The sequence below is a fragment of the Canis lupus genome, chromosome 24 (genome assembly GCF_003254725.2).
Source record: "Canis lupus dingo isolate Sandy chromosome 24, ASM325472v2, whole genome shotgun sequence".
NCBI lineage: Eukaryota > Metazoa > Chordata > Mammalia > Carnivora > Canidae > Canis > Canis lupus.
The window spans coordinates 25,526,987-25,547,156 of NC_064266.1; the positions used below are offsets into that span (position 1 = coordinate 25,526,987).

The 20,170-nt window shown below is 41.3% G+C and overlaps 1 protein-coding gene across 9 annotated transcripts in view; it reads right to left on the reverse strand.

Moving 5' to 3' along the window:
• The window catches only part of NDRG3 (NDRG family member 3), a 74,417-nt gene that overhangs the window by 50,274 nt on the left and 3,973 nt on the right, over window positions 1-20,170 (reverse strand). For all 9 annotated transcript variants that reach the window (XR_003145111.3, XR_007405702.1, XR_007405703.1 and 6 more), the window contains one exon: window positions 6,133-6,234. Coding sequence is in view for 5 of the 9 variants with exons in the window: in XM_025469983.3 (XP_025325768.1) it covers window positions 6,133-6,189 (57 nt within the window). In the remaining 4 variants the exon portion in view is untranslated. Of the gene's footprint in view, window positions 1-6,132; window positions 6,235-20,170 lie in introns of those variants that run through there.

The following is a 20,170-nucleotide window of genomic DNA, read 5'->3' on the forward strand; positions in this document are numbered from 1 at the left end:
AATACCAAAACATGAATGACAGCAGTTGTTAACAGAGATGATGGATGATTATAATTTTTCTTTATACTTTTCTATAATGAGCAAGTACCTCCCTTTTTGTAGCTAGAAAACTAGAAAAAAGCATTTGGTATACTACCAAAAATATGTTTGTAACTTGGTATTTTGTAATATAAGATTTAAAGATTCACTTAATCTTTTGAGGTATAACATATAATGTTGTAAAAACAGATATTAGGGCTTCAATCTTACAGGGCTCCTGGAGGCTCCTTCAGAGATTATATAGAAAGATTAGAAAAAAATTTCTCTAGACTGAAACTAAAATCTTGGTCACAGAATACAGAGACACAAATCCTGATAAGCTATTCGGGAAGTGTACGTAGAAGCAAACCAAGAGGGAGTATTTCCTGGTGTAGCCTCAGCCAAATGTAGAAAGTAAGTGAAGCAGCTCAAGAAGGTAAATTAAAAAGTCATTCTCTCAAATACAAGCCTGAAGAATAAGCAAGAAGCAACCAAGAATAGACCAATGAATGAAGAGAAGTATGAAAAGAAGGGGGTGGGGGAATTTAAAATATAAGTAATTGCTAGGGAAAAGAGAAATGCAGTTTACCAACATGAGATCTAGTCAAGAGGCATATATAGTTTCAAAAGACAGAAAACAACAGATATAAAGAAAGGCAAGAGGGATGCCTGGGTGGCTCAGCAGTTTAGTGCCTGCCTTCGGCCCAAAGCATGATCCTGGAGTCCCTGGGATCGAGTCCCATATCGGGCTCCCTGCATGGAGCCTGCTTCTCTGCCTCTCTCTGTGTCTCTCATGAATAAATAAATAAAACCTTTAAAAAAGGAAAATGCCATCTATATTATTATCTTTAAAAAATACTAATTAAAAAACTGACACTTCATAAATTTAGTGTCAGTTTAGTGTCATAAATTTATAAAGAGGTCAGATACTTGCATAAAACTATCAACAATTAGATAATAATCTGCAGACTGTGAAAAGGTACAATTTCAATTCTAAAGTAACCTCTCTGAAATAACATACTATCAGGCTAACGACATGCGTCATTGACCCCCTGCACTAAAAACTCCTTAGGCATCCTGTGGCTAAGGCTTCTTCCACCACCTCCTGCTGATCCCATAGCTGCCTGCCAGTATTCTGTCACAGAACCACCATTACTTGCTTGGGAAGTCACTTCCTGCTCCAGTCCTATCTAGGCCATTTTTGACAACATGTGACAATTCTTAGCACATAAAGGGACACCCACCCTCCAGTGCATAGTAGATATAGCACTTGACACATAATATTCTTTAGTGAAAATGTCAGTAACTCTTTTTAAAAAAAAATTTTTTTAAAGACCTGGCACGAACCCCTTTGGCTGTCTCTATTGTCCCAAAAGTTAGAAAAATGCTCACCCACAGCTTCTCCTTTCTCTCTCCTCTGCTTACATTTCCACCAGAAGAGACAGAAAACTTTAAACTACAAAAGGGTTTATCTCACTTTCTACTTTAACAACCAAAAAGAGGTAAATAACTTGTTTCTATTCTTCCCGTTATTCCCCTCCTCATTTCTTTAATTCTATAGAAGCCAAAGGTGGCTTTCTACTTATTTTCTCAAGACTGCCCTTTGGCTTTCACTAGGCTTAGTATTTTTCATACCACACCAAATCCTTTTTTTCTGGTCTCCTAATTACAAAAAAGAAGGTACATGCTCATTGTAGAGAAGTATAAAGAAAATTATAATCATTCATCATCTCTCGATTGACAAATAGCTGCTATCAATAATGTTTTTGTATTTTTCTGCTAGTTTTTTCTGGCACATATTTTAATGTAGTTGACGTCAGGGAAAAGAATCACAAATTGGTCAATTCTCCTGCTTGTTACAAGATCTGTTGGTTGAGAAGGTTGAAATGACCAGCTGCAAGAGGCAGCAGATAGAGTAAAGAGCCCTCAACCACTGATCTGGGATGAAGTCAATAGATATGGGTTCTAATCTTGGCTTCATCACCTTACTAGACACTAATTTTGGACAAGTCATATAACTTCTCTGAGCCTTATCTGGAAAATGGAGTAAAAAATACCTTTAACTACTTATTTCACAGGAGGTTGGGAGACTTAAGGAAGATATTTGTGAAAATGCACTAAAAATAGTTAAAAGAAAAAAAATAAAAATAGTTAAAAGCTATTTTTAAAAAATCAGTTCATATGCCTGAAAATTTCTGCCCCTCAAAACAAAGATAAGTGCTGGCAGTTGCTTCTTTTCATTATTGGAGCCAAAACAAGCATGGCAAAATTACCCACTTCTTCACAAATCTGAGCCACAGACAAAATTACAAGCACACTAAAATTAAATGGGAAAAGTACCAACAAATGACAAGAGATGAGTTAACATAAGCCTCAGTTAAAGCTATTTTGAGAATGCTTCCTTATAGTCATCTCAGGACAAATCTCTCCATAACAGGTTGGGTCTAGACGTCCTCTGGCTCCCCTGAAGCCTGGAAGAGTACAGCAGTATCTTCTGGCTAAGAGTGCATCTGTGAGAATGGACAAAAAGATGAAGCGAACTGGTATGTCGCTAGACTTTCCCGTAAAGAGACAGAGCAAGTCACTGAGGTGATGGGGTCAGCATAGTGGAAAAGCCTCAGGTTTTAAAACAGGACAGACCTGGGCTTCAGTCCTGACTCTGCCACACCTTGACTAGGCAAGTCATTTTCAGTTAGATTTTCATCTTCTAAGTGAGGTATAATACTATGACTTCAAAGGCATACATTTTTGGGATGACTGGGTGGGTCAGCGGTTGGGCACCTCCCTTTGTGGTCCTGGAGTCCCGGGATCAGGTCCCACATCAGGCTCCCTGCATGGAGCCTGCTTCTCCCTCTGCCTGTGTCTCTGCCTCTCTCTCTGTGTCTCTCTCATGAATTAAAAAAAAAAAAAAAAAAAAAAAAAAGGATACATTTTTGATTAAGAGAGAGAAAGTAGATAAAACACCTGGCATATAAGAGGTGCTTATTAAAATAATAGCAGAATAGGCCACAGAAACTCCTGCCAAACAAAAAAACTTCAAGACTTCTACTCCTATTCTGGAGGCCTAACCCCAATAGTAATAGTTCTCAACTGGGAAGACTCTGCCCCCAGGGGACACTTGATAATGTCTGAGACACTTTTTGGTTGTCACAACTAAGAGATGCTGGCACCTACTGGATGGAGAAAAAGGATGCTGCTAAACATCCTACAACATGCACGATGGTCCCCCACAAGAATCATCTAGTCCAAAACATTAACAGTGCCAAGACTGAAAAATTCTGCCCCAGAGCAAGCATTCTTTGGTACTCAATCTGAGTAAGCTACTTCACCTTTTTCATCCTTAGTCTTCTCACCAGCAGTATGGGAACAAACTGATCTGTGCTCCCTGTACCACTGGCCTTTTGGGGATCAAATAAAATAACTGATGAAGGGCATTACCATCATACCTTTCACAATGTATGCAGAAGCACACACTTGCTGGGTAAAGATAGAAGCCTTCATGTACTGGGGCAGGGGGACTATAGGGAGTGGAACTCTATGTTTGCGAATGCCACCATCCAAAGAGGGCCTCTTGCCAATCTTCTTCTATAAAGCTGGGCTGGAGCATGGGAGCTCTCATGAATAGTGAGGGATAGGAACATGTCTCAGGGAGAGAGGGAGCGTGGGAAGTGGACAGAAACAGCACAGGCACATCAAAAAGGAACTAACAGATGTTCGGAAGTGAGACATTGACTGCTTGGTGTCTTAGACTGCTTGGGATGCCTGAGGGGCTTAAACAAGAGAAATTTATTTTCTCATTTCTGGAGGCTGGATGTCCAAGATCAAGATTCTAGCAGGGTTTGGTTTCTGGGGAGAGCTCTCTTCCTGGCTTTCAGATGATTACCACCTTGCTGTGTCCTCACATGGAGGGGCGGGCAGTGTGTGTGAGAGAGATCTCTCTTCCTCTTACAAGGCCACCAATTCCAATGGATTCAAGTCCCAATTCCATGGTTAAATGACCTCATTTAACCTTAATCACCTCCTAAGGGCCCTATCTCCAATACAGTAACATAGGGGGTGAAGGCTTCAATAAATGAGTTTAAAGAGAAGGGATGTGCACAATTCCATATATAACACTTGGGCACACATGGGACACAGCCAAGGCATCACTGTGGCCTCAAGAAAGGGGGACCACCCAGTAGTTAATTCACTGCTTTTTTTATGGTCCCATTCATTCATCTTTCATTTTCCGGGTGTCTTTTTTATGAGATATGTGGTCGATTATCTCCTGCAGTTCTTTAACATGCCTACTCAGGGATCCTGTGAATTTCCAGGGTCCAGGAAGGATCCTCCTCCTATTTGTCCCCTAGTCCTCAAACATCAGGGCATAGGTTTCCAACAATGACTAATCAGAGTCACTTTAGGCATCAGTCAACTTTGGGATTTTTTTTAAAAAGCTCAACCACATCCCAGACCAACTCCATCAGAATCTTGGAGAATATCTACCAAAAAATAAAAATAAAATCACTGGTGATTTTTAAATCTCCCCAAATAATTCCTATGAGCAGCCAGAGTTGAAGACCACTGATCACAGAAAGGTATGGGTGTGTCCTGTCCTTCTCCCCTTGCATTCCAATTTAGTTGGTCTACAGTGAGACCCAATAGTCTGTATTTTTAAACAATTCCCCAGCTGATTCTGATGATCAGCCAGGTTTAAGATAGATTTCTACCTTCTTGAAGCTAAATTGCCTACTCTCACCTGTAACTATTCATTTCTGTGGCTATACATAAGCTCTACAGATGCAGATTTTATTTCCTTCCTCCTTCATGGCATGTCATTTTGGGGACAACCCTTCACATGCACCAAAAGACATTTAAGAAGGGGAGGGTTTTTCTGAAGACATGAGGAAAAGACCAGAAGAAACCAAATGGGGGCTAAAAAAAAAGTGTGTGCAGCCTGATGAGGGGGAATGCAAAAACTAGTGAAAGATAAAAAAAGGGCAGGAATGCAGGTAAAGAGATGAAGTCGCAGGAATGAAAATGGAACTGGTGGCATTCAATAGCAAATTAATAAACACACATTAAGTGAACAACCCCAGAAGGGCAACAGCATCTTCTGGTGTAGCACACCCATCCCAACCTCATCCATCTTTACTCTTGCTTTTTATCAATACTTTCCCCAGGAAGAATGCCATGGGCTCATTCACACCAAGCTACAAGAGTATTTTAATATAGGAGGAATGACAATAAGCCAAAAGCACAGGGTAGAAAAGAGGGAATATCAGGCACATTTACTCAATAGGGAGGGAGAGGGTTGAAAGGATAAGCCTTTCTTAGCTTTTTGGTAACTCCTATCATTACACCACTCTCTACTCCCTGAATCCTGGTGGCTGTAAACTATGCTGCTCACTGTTCTCTAACACTAACATAAAAATGAGATGTATTATGGATATCCACATATCCCAATGAAAATCTCAAAGTTGACAGAAAGGTCACATCACAGATTTGACAAACTTTAGGGAAAGTATTACAGCCTATGTACATCACCAGCCATGGACGTTCATTTTTCTTTATAGAACTGAAAGTCAAGACACTTGGATTCTAAGTCAAACCTAACTCTCATACTTTCTGCCTAACTCTGTCATACTATTTTTTCCCCTTAATGTCTCTATCAGTAAAACAGGCAAACCTCAAGGATCACTTGATTGAATTTGGCCCATCAAAAAACAAGTAGGAAGAAAGAAAAAGGGAAGGACAGACATCAAAAAGAATGTTAAGAAATATATTTTTAGGGACACTTGGGGGGCTCAGCAGTTGAGTGTCTGCCTTTGGCTCAGGGTGTGATCCTGGGGTCCTGGGATTGAGTCTCACATCGGGCTCCCTGCATGGAGCCTACTTCTCTCTCTGCCTCTCTCTCCGTGTCTCTCCCAACCTCATCCATCTTTATTTATAAATAAATAAATTCTTTAAAATATATATATATATTTAAAAGTATTTCTTCCAAAAAAAAAAAAAAGGTATTTCTTCCATAGAAAGTGAAGTTGAATGTTTTGAATTAGTTACTATTCAGAAAATATAGAAAATGAACTAATCATAGAAGACATAAATATTTTAGTGAAACAGTGTAGTTTTTACCTTATCATTTAGAAGTGGTTTAATCTCTGTGAGTTGAACATCCTGGAGTTCATCCATGGGGACAGATGAGAGTAGAAGATTCTCGAGAATAAATCAGTAACTCTGAAACAGAAGTGAAGGAAGAAAAGAAAAGAGGCTTAAATTAGAAGTTGAAAATATAATAGTCACACTATGTCCATTCATTCAAATACTTAGTGTCATGCACTGCTCAGGATGCTGAAGATACAGGACACCAAACAGTCATGGCAGACAGACTTTAAAAGTGGCCTTCATAACCTTTGCCTCCAGTTCACACTCTTGCATAATCCCCCTCCCTACCACTGAGTGTGAGTGGGACCCATGGTTTGCTTTTAACCAAAATGGCAAATGATGGAATGTACACAAGTACCTGCACATGATGACATTATATAATATTTTAATATCTGTCTTCCTGAAAGACACTTTCCTTTGCTAGCTCTAAAGAAGCAAACCTGGTATGCTGTGAGAAGGCCATGTGGCAAGGAACTGAGGTTAGCCTCCAGCCAAAAGAGTAAAAAACTAACACCCTCAGTCCAACAACCTGCAAAAACTGATTGCTGCCAACAACCATGTGAGCTTGGAAGTGGACTGTTCCCCAATCAAACCTCAGTTGAGAAGACAGTCCTGACCAATGCCCTCACTGTAGACTTACAGAGGACCCTGCCAACCCATGCCAGATTCCCAACCCCCTAGGTACTATCAGATAATAAACATGCATTGTGTGTTAAGTCAGTAAGTTTGTGGCAGTATTTTTTTGTAGCAACAGATAATCCATACAATAGTCTTTCCCCTTCAGGAGTGCCTAGTTTAGTTACTGAAGTATAAATAAGAGAATAAAAAAATAATAAATAAATAAATAACATGGTCAATGCTATGCTTCAGGAAACAACAGTTTGAAGGACGGATTAAGAGGGAAAAAAAATTGAAGGCTAATGCTAGGATGAAGCTCTGATTTAGGAATGGGAATGAAGTGGGGAGATGAACCAAGGCTAAGCTCATTAGCCTTCACTTGTGGAATCACAGCATTGGAGAGTATGAAAGCCAGCTTCCAAGATAAGATGGTATCCAAACAACCCAATGATCCTTAACTCCTGATATTTGCAGTCATGCAGCTTCCAATCCAAATAAACCAGAGATGGCCTATAACTAATAAAATATAGCAGAGGCAACAATATATGACTTCTGAGGCTACATCATAAACAGCATAGCTTCTACTTCAAGGTATTATAGTCTTCATTCATCAGTTCTGGGGAAGCCAGCTATGGTATTGTGAGGTTATTCAAACAGCCCCCTGGTGAGGCCCATGTGGAGAGGAACCATCTCGCCAGTACTGACCTGCCAGCCATGTAAGTGAGCTACCTTATACATGGATCTTCCAGCCCCAGTCAAGACTTCAGATGACTGCAGCCCCAGAGATATCTGACTGCAACCACATTGGAGACCCTGAGCCTGAACCACCCTACCAAGCCACCACCTAAATTCCTGACCCACGTTTAAGTATGAATGATAATAATCCCATTTTGGAATGATTCATTATATGGCAAAGGATAGCGAATGCAGAGAGGGAGAAGACAAGGAAAGAGTTCTAGGAGAAGAGGGTAGTTGGAGAGGAAGAAGCAGGGTAATGAGTCATAAATCTTTACTCCATCCCATTGGACAGGAAGTCATGGAGAAAGGCTGCAAATACTGGATATTGCAAACAAGTGACTCCCATTCAGACTTTAAAGCCCCAGGCTTCCTCCCCTCTGCCTTGGTCATGAACTCATCAGTCAGGGAAAATGCTAATTCAGTGAGTTAGGGATGTAGCCATTCAACAACCACGTATTGAGTACCCAAGGGGCAAAGCATTATGGAAGATAAAAAAGGTCCCTGCTTTCCAGGAGCTTACTAAAAGGTAGAGATGACAACAATCTATAACTACAAAATGACAAAAAGAAGGGCCATAATAGTTCAAAGAAGGAACAATTACTTTTGATTGATGAAAATCAAAAAAGCCTTCATGATATTAGCCTACTATATTAATTCATGTTTGGTTTTCCCTCCAGACATAGGATTACATGGCTTTGATTTACTTAGCAATGAAGAGGGTATGGATTCTAGGCTACCAATACACCAAAATAAATTCTGCTTCCAACTGTGACTACATTAGAACAGATTAACAGAAGCCCTTTTAGCATTCCTTCTAAGAACCCAGAGGATGCCAGGCAGAAACACTCCTCAAACTATGGACCCTACATGCCAATCTTAAGCATTCCAAACATCTGTGCCACTTAACAGAGCACAAGCCTGATGACATTTAGCCTCCAAAAGAACATGGTTCTTTTCTCAGTTCCTGGGTATAAACTTAATTGAGCTGCTGAATGACCAGAGCTGGATTTCTATTTTTTTTTAATTTTTTTTTAAAGATTTATCTATTCAGAGAGAGCGAAAGAGAGGCAGAGACACAGGCAGAGAGAGAAGCAGGCTCCATGCAGGGAGCCCGATGTGGGACTTGATCCCGGGTCTCCAGGATCACACCCCCGGCCGCAGGCGGCGCTAAACCGCTGCGCCACCAGGGCTGCCCTCTATTTTGTTTTTATACCATGTACATTTCATAAGAGGATGAGGTGGCTTGAATGTTTCATCATAAATCTCAGCTGGCATCTGCAATTCTTTTTTTTTTTTTAAGATTTTATTTATTCATGAGAGAGAGAGAGAGAAAGGGAGAGAGAGAGAGAGGCAGAGACACAGGCAGAGGGAGAAACAGGCTCCCTGCAGGGAGTCGGATGTGGGACCTGATCCCAGGGCTCCAGGATCAGGCCCTGGGCTGAAGGTGGCGCTAAACTGCTGAGCCAGCCACCTGGTGTGCCCTGCAATTCTTTCTTACAATAACACTTTGACCTGGGATGCCTGGGTGGCTCAGTTGGTTAAGTGTCTGCCTTCTCTTCAAGCTCTGATACCAGGGTCCTGGGATGGCGCGATCGAGCCCCATGTTGGGCTCCCTGCTCAGCGGGAAGCCTGCTTCTCCCTCACCCTCTCCCCATGCTTGTTTTTTTTCTTTTTCTTTCTCTCTCTCTCTAATAAATAAAGTTTCCCCAGTGGCGCAGCGGTTTAGCACCACGTGCAGCCTGGGGTGTGATCCTGGAGACCCGGGATCGAGTCCTGTGTTGGGCTCCCTGCATGAAGCCTGCTTCTCCCTCTGCCTGTGTCTCTGCTTCTCTCTCTCTCTCTCTGTCTCTATGAATAAATAAAATCTTAAAAATAAAGAAATAAAAAAAAAAAGGTAAAACAAACAACCCCCCCAAACCAATACCACTTTGACCCAAAATACTGGCCTAACTGGGATCTATACTCATTGTGTACTTATTTCATTTTTATTTTTAAAGATTTATTTATTTGAGAGAGAGAGAGCAAGAGCAGGAGGGGCAGGAAGAAAGAGAGAAAATCTCAAGCACACTTCTCACTGAGTGCAGAGCCCCACTCAGGGCTCCATCTCACGACCCTGAGATCACAACCTGAGCCAAAACCAAAAGCCTGATGCTTAACCGACTAAGCCACTGAGGTACCCCTCGTTGTGTGCTTATTAATCACACAGTAAACCATAGTTACTTTTCATTTAGATGTCACTGTTTATCAGTAACTTAAAATGTCAATTTTATTTTTTATTATTTTTTAAATCTTTTTTTTAAAGATTTTATTTATTTATTCATAGAGACAGAGAGAAAGAGAGAGAGAGGCAGAGACACAGGCATAGGGAGAAGCAGGCTCCATGCAGAGAGCCTGACGTGGGACTCGTTCCAAGGTCTCCAGGATCATGCCCTGGGCTGCAGGCGGCGCTAAACCACTGTGCCACCGGGGCTGCCCTAAAATGTCAATTTTAAAGTTCTTTTTCCTATTATAAAAATAGTATGTGCTCACTTTAGAAAATGTGAAATCACAGAATAATGAAAAGATATTTTATTCACAGTCTTTCCATTTAAAGACAACCACTGTTTAACATTTTAGTCTATTTCCACTTATCCTTTTTTTCCATGTAAAGTGGTTATTTCCTGAAATTATTTTCCAATCTACCCACTTTATTCCCTACTTTAATTCATTCACTGGAAAGCAGGACCCTTCAAGATGTTAATTATTCAAATGTAACTCTTGCAGATCCCTAAGGAGCCTCAGGGCCAGAAGAAAGCCAGAGGTGCCCTCAGTTCCAAAGTGACTGGCATTGACCTAATGTTCCCATGCATTTTGTAAAGATGGAAAAAAATGCAATGTTTGTGCCAGGAGAAACACTTAAATAAGGGCACAAATTAAATGAGAAACCTGTCCCTATCAGTTGGGCCCAATGCAGACAATGCAGGACAGCGAACTGTTTCAGTGTGACTTGGAAATTGGCAACAAGACAGTAGATGTTTACCTTCTCTGTTATAGAGGACCTACTTCATTCCTCCAGAGATTCAATTTTTGCTCAGTTCTCACTGTCCCAAGCCCTTGACAATGAGCAATTTTATAACACTTATAAGGACTAAGATCACATGGTGGAAAACTCCATCTCCAGATCTCTTAGCTACACAGCCTGGCTCCCTCCTGGGGATCCTTAAGGCCTGCAGTTCCCTCATCTGCATAAATGATAAGGCTGCCAGCCAGATCCTATCCTGGTAATAAGGGTTATTAATATTCTTTCTTTCTTTTTTTTTTTTTTTAAGTAGGCTCCATGCCCAGTGTGGAGCCCAATGTGGGGTTTGAACTCATCACCCTAAGATCCAGACCTGAGCTGAGATCAAGAGTTGGATGCTTAACTGACTGAGCCACCCAAGCACCCCAGGGCTACTAATATTCTTATAAAGCTGGTAGGGATTTTATAAACTGCAGTAGATAACAAAATGTTCATCCTCTTTCCCAGTTATAGGAGGCAGAAGGAGGGCTGACAAGTAAAAACCAGCCATCCTCAAACTGAGGCAGTGAACCTGGTACCAAATGGCTAGAGTGAAAGGGGAAAAGTGTAAATTCCTACTCTGTGCCAGGAATTATACTCTAAGTACCCTATATTTAATCCTCCTAACAATCCTCTCAGGCAGATATGCAGATATTTGCATTTCTTAGTTTAGAGATGATAAATTTAGGCTTAGAGAAGTTAAGTAACTCTTCCAGTATCTCCCATCTATGTAAGGAATAGCAAGAATGTAAAAACCTTTCCTTTCCCCACTATCCTAATGTCTATGCCAAGCCCTATATACTGGGTGTAGGACCCTGGGCAAATTTCTTCCTCTCTATCCATGGGGGCACCTCCTTCAAGTAAAGGGAACAGAAACCTAGAGCAATCCTGTATCACCACTGACTTGGAAGCCAGAATGAAGGTTTGAGTCACCATTTCAGGACAAGAACCCTAACTATCTCAATAGTCAGCTGAAGACAGAAGATGGAATGAGGAAGGAGAAGAGAAATAAAATTCAAGCTATTACTTGGTAACCTGTTTCAGAAACAAGACCTATTTCTTGTTTGTTGTTAGAACAGCGTGCCTCAAACCTCAGTGTACAATCACCTGGGGATCTTGTTTAGGATCTTAGTATATCAGTTTAGAGTGATGACAATCCAGCATGTGACCTCATCAGCTGACAAGGAGAGAACATCTGAGTTGAGGAGGTAACTGAAAACCTTGATTATCAGCAAAAATTCCTTTTTTTTTAAGACTCTATTTTATTTATTCATAGAGACAGAGAGAGAGAGAGAGAGGCAGAGACACAGGCAGAGGGAGAAGCAGGCACCACACAGAGAGCCTGACGTGGAACTCGATCCCGGGTCTCCAGGATCACGCCCTGGGCTGCAGGCGGCGCTAAACCGCTGCGCCACCGGGGCTGCCCTCAGCAACAATTCTTAATAGAGATGAGGATGGGGTAGAGAAAGTCTCTATCTAATTTCATCCTGCCTTTTTCCCAAAAGGATTTCAGTAAATTAAATGGGATTTTTAAAAGATTCAACTGCTCAGAATAACTAGAAGGGAAATCTAGAGAAAGAGAAGAGTTTAGTACTTTGCTACAGAAATCCAGCTGAAAGGTGACAAGTGTGATCATGCTACTTGAATCACATGTAAAGAAAAAGGGAGATCTGGGATACAATGTTGGAAAAAATAGCATATGGCCAGAAAAGAGTCAGATTTTACCAAAGTTTTCAGTTAGAAGGATAAAGAATAATAGTCCAATGGAGCTGAGAAGCACTAACAGAGAAATTGATGAAAAAATATCAATGTATAGAGTCAAAATTAATATTTGGATCTCCAAGAGACCTGAGCATAGGCAAGAGTGAGTTAATGAAGAAAATCCACAGGTGCTTACTTACCAAACTAGAGGTAAGGAGGAGCTATAGGCCTTAGGCTCTTCTCAAAGACAACTTAGTGATGGGAAAGAAAGTAGAACCAGGGGGCACCTGGGTGGCTCAGTTGGTTAAGCATCCAACTCTTGGTTTCAGCTCAGATCATGATCTCAGGGTCATGAGATGGATGGAGCCCAGCATCAGGCTCTCCACTTAGTGTAGAGTCTGCTTAAGGTTATCTGCCTCTTTCTCTTTCCCTCTGTCTCTCCCCTTCACTAGAGTGCATATACTCTCTCTCAAATAAATACAATATTTTAAAGAAAGCAAGAAAGCAGAACCAGTAAGACACAAAGGAAGAACTATTATCTTTTGACAGTGAAAGTCTAGGAAAAATAAGGTTCAGTTCTCCACGCTAAAAAGCCCATGACTATGTGTATCACTCTGCAGAAATACAGAAACTGGGATTTCTGAACTGAAATGCAAGCAAAAATGTTCCCAGGATGACCAGAGAGACACCAGTGTTCTCGGATACTCAGAGATGGCACTGAGACGGCCCTTAAAGTTATCAAGACTACAGATTTAATTTTTGCATCAAAACTCTGAAAAAGAAAACAGAGAAAAGTATACAAGCTCTGCCTGAAGTGGTGATGAGACCGCCAGGGCTCCACAGAACACAGTTTAAAGTCCAACAGTATAGTACAAACATTGTTCACTCAGGAAAAAATGGATGCCCACATCCTTCCAGTTTGGGAAAGAGCCCATAAACACATCAAATGTGGACTCTAGACCTAGGTAGGCCCCTGCTGAGTTGAGTGGCACCGGACAAAGCATTTTCCCTTTCCTGGCCTTAGTTCCCTCATTAGTCAAGGGAAAATACAAGGTAGGATGACCTTTTAGTTCCTGATAGGACTGACATTCTGCGACTCAGAAGCTCCCTTTAATGTAGTACTTTATTTCCCAGAATGAATGCTCCCCACTCCCCAACTCTTCAGTTCTTACTACAATCCTAAGAGATCCACACCCCCGTTATCAACTTGATGAAATTCAACAACTAGCCCACTCATTCAGCGTATCAGCAGAAAGGTGCACCTGGCCTGATCCCAGGGGCATGGAACTCTCAGGCTTTTATCGTACCTGGCACTGTGTCTATTTAGTAAGAGAAAATTCACGAAGATTTCTAGTGCTTGAAAACATTGCTTTGTTACTTGAAAAAGACAATAAGGGACTACACATCGTATTGGCTTTCTAAACTATATGCGGTCTTGTTTTGTAGTTTTCCCCATGACCATGGTAATTTGTCTGGTCTTCATCAGGCTTTGCTAGGATGTACTGACACCAGGTCACTGGTTTGTATTCTAAGGGCAGAGTCGATCACTTTAGTTTTGGCAAGATTGCACACAGGCAACCAAAACAGAATGAAGGCAACAAAGGAAGCTTCCTGAGGAGAATGAGCTGGAAGGGGTCAGCTGGTGTTGAAGTAGTTATGACTGAAAGACTGCAGGAAGTGAGAAGGTAGACAGCAGTGCTTCTACAGCAAGCTGACTCACATCCTTTCTTTTTACATATAAACCACTGTCTGAATGAGTAATTATTATAGCACCTCACAATTACAAAGCACCTTTACATTTAACATCTTATTGGAGGTTAAATGTAAAAAATGTGAAGTATTACTGTGAAATAAAGCCCCAGTACACCAGCATCATCCCTATGTCCGTAGATGAAGAGACTGAGACTGAAAGAAGTGAAATGGACTGAGCAATACAACACAACTAATACATGCAATAGCTAGAACTGAACCCCAACTGTTCCCTCTATGCCCTGTAGCCCCTGTATCACATGGCCTCCCAGGTTCTTACAGACGAAAAGACCTGGAGGGTGGGGATCCCTGGGTAGCTCAGCGGTTTAGCGCCTGCCTTTCAGCCCAGGGCGTGATCCTGGAGTTCCGGGATCTAGTCCCACATCAGGCTCCCTGCATGGAGCCTGCTTCTCTCTCTGCCTGTGTCTCGGCCTCTCTCTCTCTCTCTGTGTCTCCTACGAATAAATAAATAAAATCTTTAAAAAAAAAAAAAAAAAGACCTGGAGGGTGAAAAGGAGAGAAATTTAGCTGACTGCCTCACTGCATCCACCCCACGCTGAAGACCTCTTTTTATCTATGGCCCTAAATTACACTGAGCAGTTAGGATCAGGCCACAGGCTGTAGGATTCCATCCTATGAAGTTAACAAGAAAGCAAAGGTTTGGGACTGAGTTCACCTTCAACTATTAAGTCCACTGAATAAGGGAGATTAAGTCTATAAACAAATCACTGCAGTTCAAAGCACTATAAACATGAGCCTGTGAACTGGACAAACTCTAAAGCAGTTAGTTTCCCAATCAACCTCAACACCACTAACATTGTGGGCCAGATAATTCTTTGTTGTGGGGGGACTGTCCTGGGCATTGTGGAATATTTAGCAGTATTTCTGGCCTCTACCCACTAGAAGCCAGTAGCACCCTCCTCAAACCAATGTGACCACCAAAAATGTCTCCAGATATTGCCAAATGTCCTCTGGGGGGCAAAATCGCCCCCAACTTGAGAACCACTGTTCTAAAGGTTATGGAGCTTTAGGGCAAAGGTCAGTTAATGCAGGTTGTGGGTGTTGAGAAAAAGTTTCATGGAGGAGGTAATATTTGAACTGGATCTTGAAGAAAGGATTCATTTCTTATAGGTGGGAATGAGAGAAGAATAGAAAAAGAAATTCCAGAAAGGGAGGAGAACTTAAACGCAAGAAGATGAGAAAGCATAGGTCTGCTGGAAAATGTCCCAGCTTGGCAAGAGAGTAATTTCCTATTAGTAATAGAAGATAAAGCTATAAATGCCCATTGGAGCAGGTCATAGATAGCAACCCATTAACTGATAGTTATAAGATATACACACATAATGATTTAGCCAATAATACAAGATACCCACAGATGTTTTAATAGCGTCAATGCTATTAAAGCATCAAAGTCAAACCAGTGGTATTTCCATGTGTCCTATGCTCCAAAAAGAATATTGCTTGAGTATCATGTCTTACATTGCACCTAGTGTTCACTGCATTCAGAGCTAATGAAGTCTGGAACCAGTGCAGAGGTAGGAGAAATAAATAAGGACTGCGGTGATCCCATAGGAAGTAACAATGATGGACCCTGAATGGATATGTTTTGCACAGATGAATGGGAGGAAAGGACATTCCATGTGAGCATATCAGGTTGGGAAAGAAAGAAATGTGAACAACATATCCAGGAGACAAGAACCATGTAGCTGGAAAGAAGATAAGCTGGTCACAACATATGGATCAGACTTTACTATATGGACAGTAAAGGTTCCTGAAGAACAGAATGACATACTTGTTTAAAATGTATGTGGTCATCTTGGGATGCCTGGGTGGCTCAGTGGTTGAGCATCTGCCTTCAGCTCAGGGCGTGATCCTGGAGTCATGGGATCGAGTCCCACATCGGGCTCCTGCATGGAGCCTGCTTCTCCCTCTGCCTCTGTCTCTGCCTCTCTCTCTGTGTCTCTCATGAATAAATAAATAAAATCTTAAAAATAAAATAAAATGTGGTCATCTTATCTAGTATTTCTCTTAGCTACACATTATTAGAAAGACCTGGGAAGCTTTGAAGAACATTAATACCTAGGCTCTAACCCTAAAGATACAATTTAACTGGGCAAGGGTAAGGCCCAAGTATTGTTTTTAAAATTCCATGGGGGGGGGGGGGGTGCCTTTGGTTAAGCATCTGACTCGTTTTTTTTTTTTTTTTAAGATTTTATTTATTTATTCATGAGACAGAGAGAGAGAGAGAGAGAGAGAGAGAGAGAGAGAAAGGGCAGAGACACAGGCAGAGGGAGAAGCAGGCTCCATGCAGGGAGCTTGACGTGGGACTCAATCTTGGGTCTCGAGGATCACACCCTGGGCTGAAGGTGGCGCTAAACCACTGAGCCACCAGGGCTGCCCTGACTCTTGGTTTTGCATTAGGTCGTGATCTTGTATTCATGAGATCTGGCCTTGCGTTGGGCTCCACATTAAGTGTGTAATCTGCTTCAGATTCTCTCTCTCTCTTTTTTTAAAAAAGATTTTATTTATTTATTCATAGAGACACAGAAGAATGAGAGGCAGACACAGGCAGAGGGAGAAGCAGGCCCCATGCAGAGAGCCTAACGTGGGACTCGATCCAGGGTCTCCAGGATCACGCCCCAGGCTGCAGGCAGCACTAAACCGCTGTGCCACCGGGGCTGCCCTGCTTCAGATTCTCTCTTCCTTTCTCTTTGCTTCTCTCGGTACTTGCATGCTCACTCTCTCTCTCTCAAATAACTAAATAAAATCCTTAAGAAAAAAAAGGTTTCATGGGTGATTCTGCATGCAGCTAGGGCTGAGAACCAGTAGTCTACAGTCAGGCCTTCAACCTCAGATGAGAAAAGAGGTCTAGAAATTTAAGTGATTTGCCTAAATTCACATGACGAACTGGGTGTGGGGCTGGGACTAGCACCTGGTTTCCTAGTCTAGGCTCTGAAAGATATCACAAAGGACTGGGCTAAATTCCATACGTCAGTCTATAAGAAGCACAATTATCTGATGACTTGGCTCTTAAGTTTTGCCAGGGTTAAAGCCTGAATTAATCTAATCATAAAGCTATTGACTTAAGTACCTCCTTTAGTGTCTAGAGTAATGGATGTTGGTTTCACTGCTATCCCCTGGGGACCCTTAGGAAAGGAAACTGTCTCAGGAGACTACAGAAAGTCAGAAAAACAAGCCCTAAGCCACCCAGCTCCATGGAAGAAACAATGACTTTTTATAACACAGCTCACTGACCTTTTTACTACATAAAGCAGTCTGGATTACTCTCCAGCAAAAGAAATACCCTCAGAGATGCTATCGCATAAGCAAAGGTAGGGGGGAAAAGTGGTCAAAAGCAGCTGGTAAAGCATGCTCATAGACCCTCATTCTAACAGAAACACCCCTGGAAGGGCCGTCCTTGCACCTTGAATTTTTCTGAAAGGCAAACAGCAGCACCCCTTAAAACAGCCCTACCTTCCTGTTGTGTCACTCCTAAATTCTGGCATGGCAGCAGGTGGTAAACAGGAGGTTTGCAGAGACTGCCAAGCTGGGAATCTGAGCCTGAGCTGTATAATCATCCTATTCATTCCAGGGCACTGGTACAGATAACTACTAGAACAGAGCAACACCCATGTAGGGGCCTTCTTGTTAATCCCAGACACCCACCAACCAGCTGAAGCTCTAACATAGTGGTTACACTAAAGTAACTCTAGAAACAGAAGCACTACCTTCTGTTTTCCACTCTTTAGGGATCCAACTCAGGACACTAGGAAAACTACTGCTGCCAAGGTTCTAGTACATGCTCTTGGGACAGGATCTGGATTCCTATCAGCTTTAAGACAGAAACCCTGGCAACAATTGGTTCTTTAAGACAGCCTGCAAGGAGATAAAGGACAAACAAGGGCTGTAAGATGTGGTAACCCAATACTCATACTAACCGAATACACTGAACTATGATAAGCACTTTATCCATTCATTGTTTCATTTTATCTCCCAACCCACTTCTAAGATAGGTACTATAATCTTCCCCCACTCTACAGATGAAGAAACTGAAGCTTGGAGAGGTTCTGCAATATGTAGAAAGCCACACTGCTAAAATTTGAACCAGGCAGAAGGATCTGAACTTGAACATCCTGCATCTAGAGCTTGGTCAGGCCTCTACAGACAACTTTTTCTACATGATGCCAGCTCATCATTAATTCTGCTTAATTTTTCAGGTTTGGCTACTAGAGTTTACCAGGATCTAAATGACCAAAAAATTCTGAAAATTAAAAAGTACCATACAAAGTTTAGGTATTATTATTATTATCACTATTATTTTAATGAATAAAAGAGCTTTGTACCCTGGATGTATCTGAAAAGCAATCTATCCTATTCGATATAATCACTCAAAGTTATATTTTAGTCAATACTATATTAAAACTATGTCCCAACACGAAGACTCAAAAGCAGTATCTACAAAAGTTGAAGAATGGCAGGAAAGGCCCTGTGTCTAGAGCTTTCTCAACTGCCGAAATAAAGAGAAAATAGCCTGATTCCCCTCTTTTCTATCTGCCAAGTATTATGGTTTCACATAAAACAGCTTCAGAGCTAAAATCTCATAATTTTAAAAAAGTATTCAATTTTCATCCATAGATCGTGGGACTCCAGGATCATGTCCTGGGCCAAAGGCAGGTACCCAACCACTGAGCCACCCAGGCATCCCAACAATTACCAATTAAATGAAAAGATGACAAGACTTTGAACCTTATCATTATATTATTATAAATAGGAAGCACTTTACCCTGATTTATTGCATTAATGAGGGCTTAGGCTATCAAACTCACAGTTTCTACAACAGAATAACTATGGCCCCAGGCCTGAAACACCATTACCTTTAAAAAGATACTGCAAACCTGTAACAACAAAAAATAAAATAATAGGTAATAAAGTATAAAGAATGGCTGTATCAGAAATTTATACTTGATCAACTGAAAACTCAAACTAGAATGTGGACATTTTTTAAGTGGTGAGGGAACTATAGTCAAATAATGTAGCCAAAGCCTGGGGGAAGCCACCCCTTTACTTGGGAAATGAAATTTCATTTTCTATATTAAATCTCTGAGAAAGATAAAAAGTACAAATTTCAAACAAAAAGTTGGGGGAGGGCAGCCCCGGTGGCGTAACAGTTTAGCCCTGCCTGCAGCCTGGGGTGTGATCCTGGAGACCTGGGATCGAGTCCCACATTGGGCTTCCTGCATGGAGCCTGCTTCTCCCTCTGTCTGTGTCTCTGCCCCTCTGTCTGTGTGTCTCTATGAATAAATAAACAAAATCTTAAAAAAAAAAAAAAAGCTGGGGGAAACACCTACTCCATATCATATGCTCTTTACCAAGTTTAATAGCATAGCCTGTTTGGTAATGTAATTAGTGTTTATATAGAAATCATCACAGAATGCAGTGAAGCCATATTACCTTCAAAGTACACCCCATTCAGCCATGAACAATATATATTTATCTAGGACTGATAATATGTCAAGCTCTGTAAGGCGTTATGGAAAACATGACAGAATCCCTTCACTGAAGAAATAAGATGAAGATACAATACTATTCATTTTTGCATGGTATTTAAAACATCCTCCACATGTCTTAATTTTACATTAATAAAAGAACAAATGATGGCAAAATTGTAGATAAATATGATAAATCCAACAGAATTAGCATTGTGATTAAAACTAAAATTTTTCAGGATCCCTGGGTGGCTCAGTGGTTTAGCACCTGCCTTCAGCCTAGGGCATGATCCTGGAGTCCTGGGATGGAGTCCTGGAGTCCCACATCAGGCTCCATCTAGGGAGCCTGTTTCTCCCTGTGCCTTTGTCTCTGCCCCGCCCCCTCTCTCTGTATCTCTCATGAATAAATAAAACCTTAGAAGAAAAAACTAAAAATTTTCATTTACTAAAGAAAGCTCTGAAATGTGGTAAATACACTCAATCTAGGTTAAGTTTTTGTGTGTCTTTTAAAAACGGGAGGGGGCTTGATTTAAAAAGGTCTTTCAGAATAGAAAACTTGACACCCAGTTTTGCAGTAAACCCAGTCAAAATGTTATCAATCTTTGGATTTGGAAGTCCTTGACACACATTTTCCTTTTATCATCCCTGTTCGGGCTTGCCAATTTTTCTTCCAGAATCT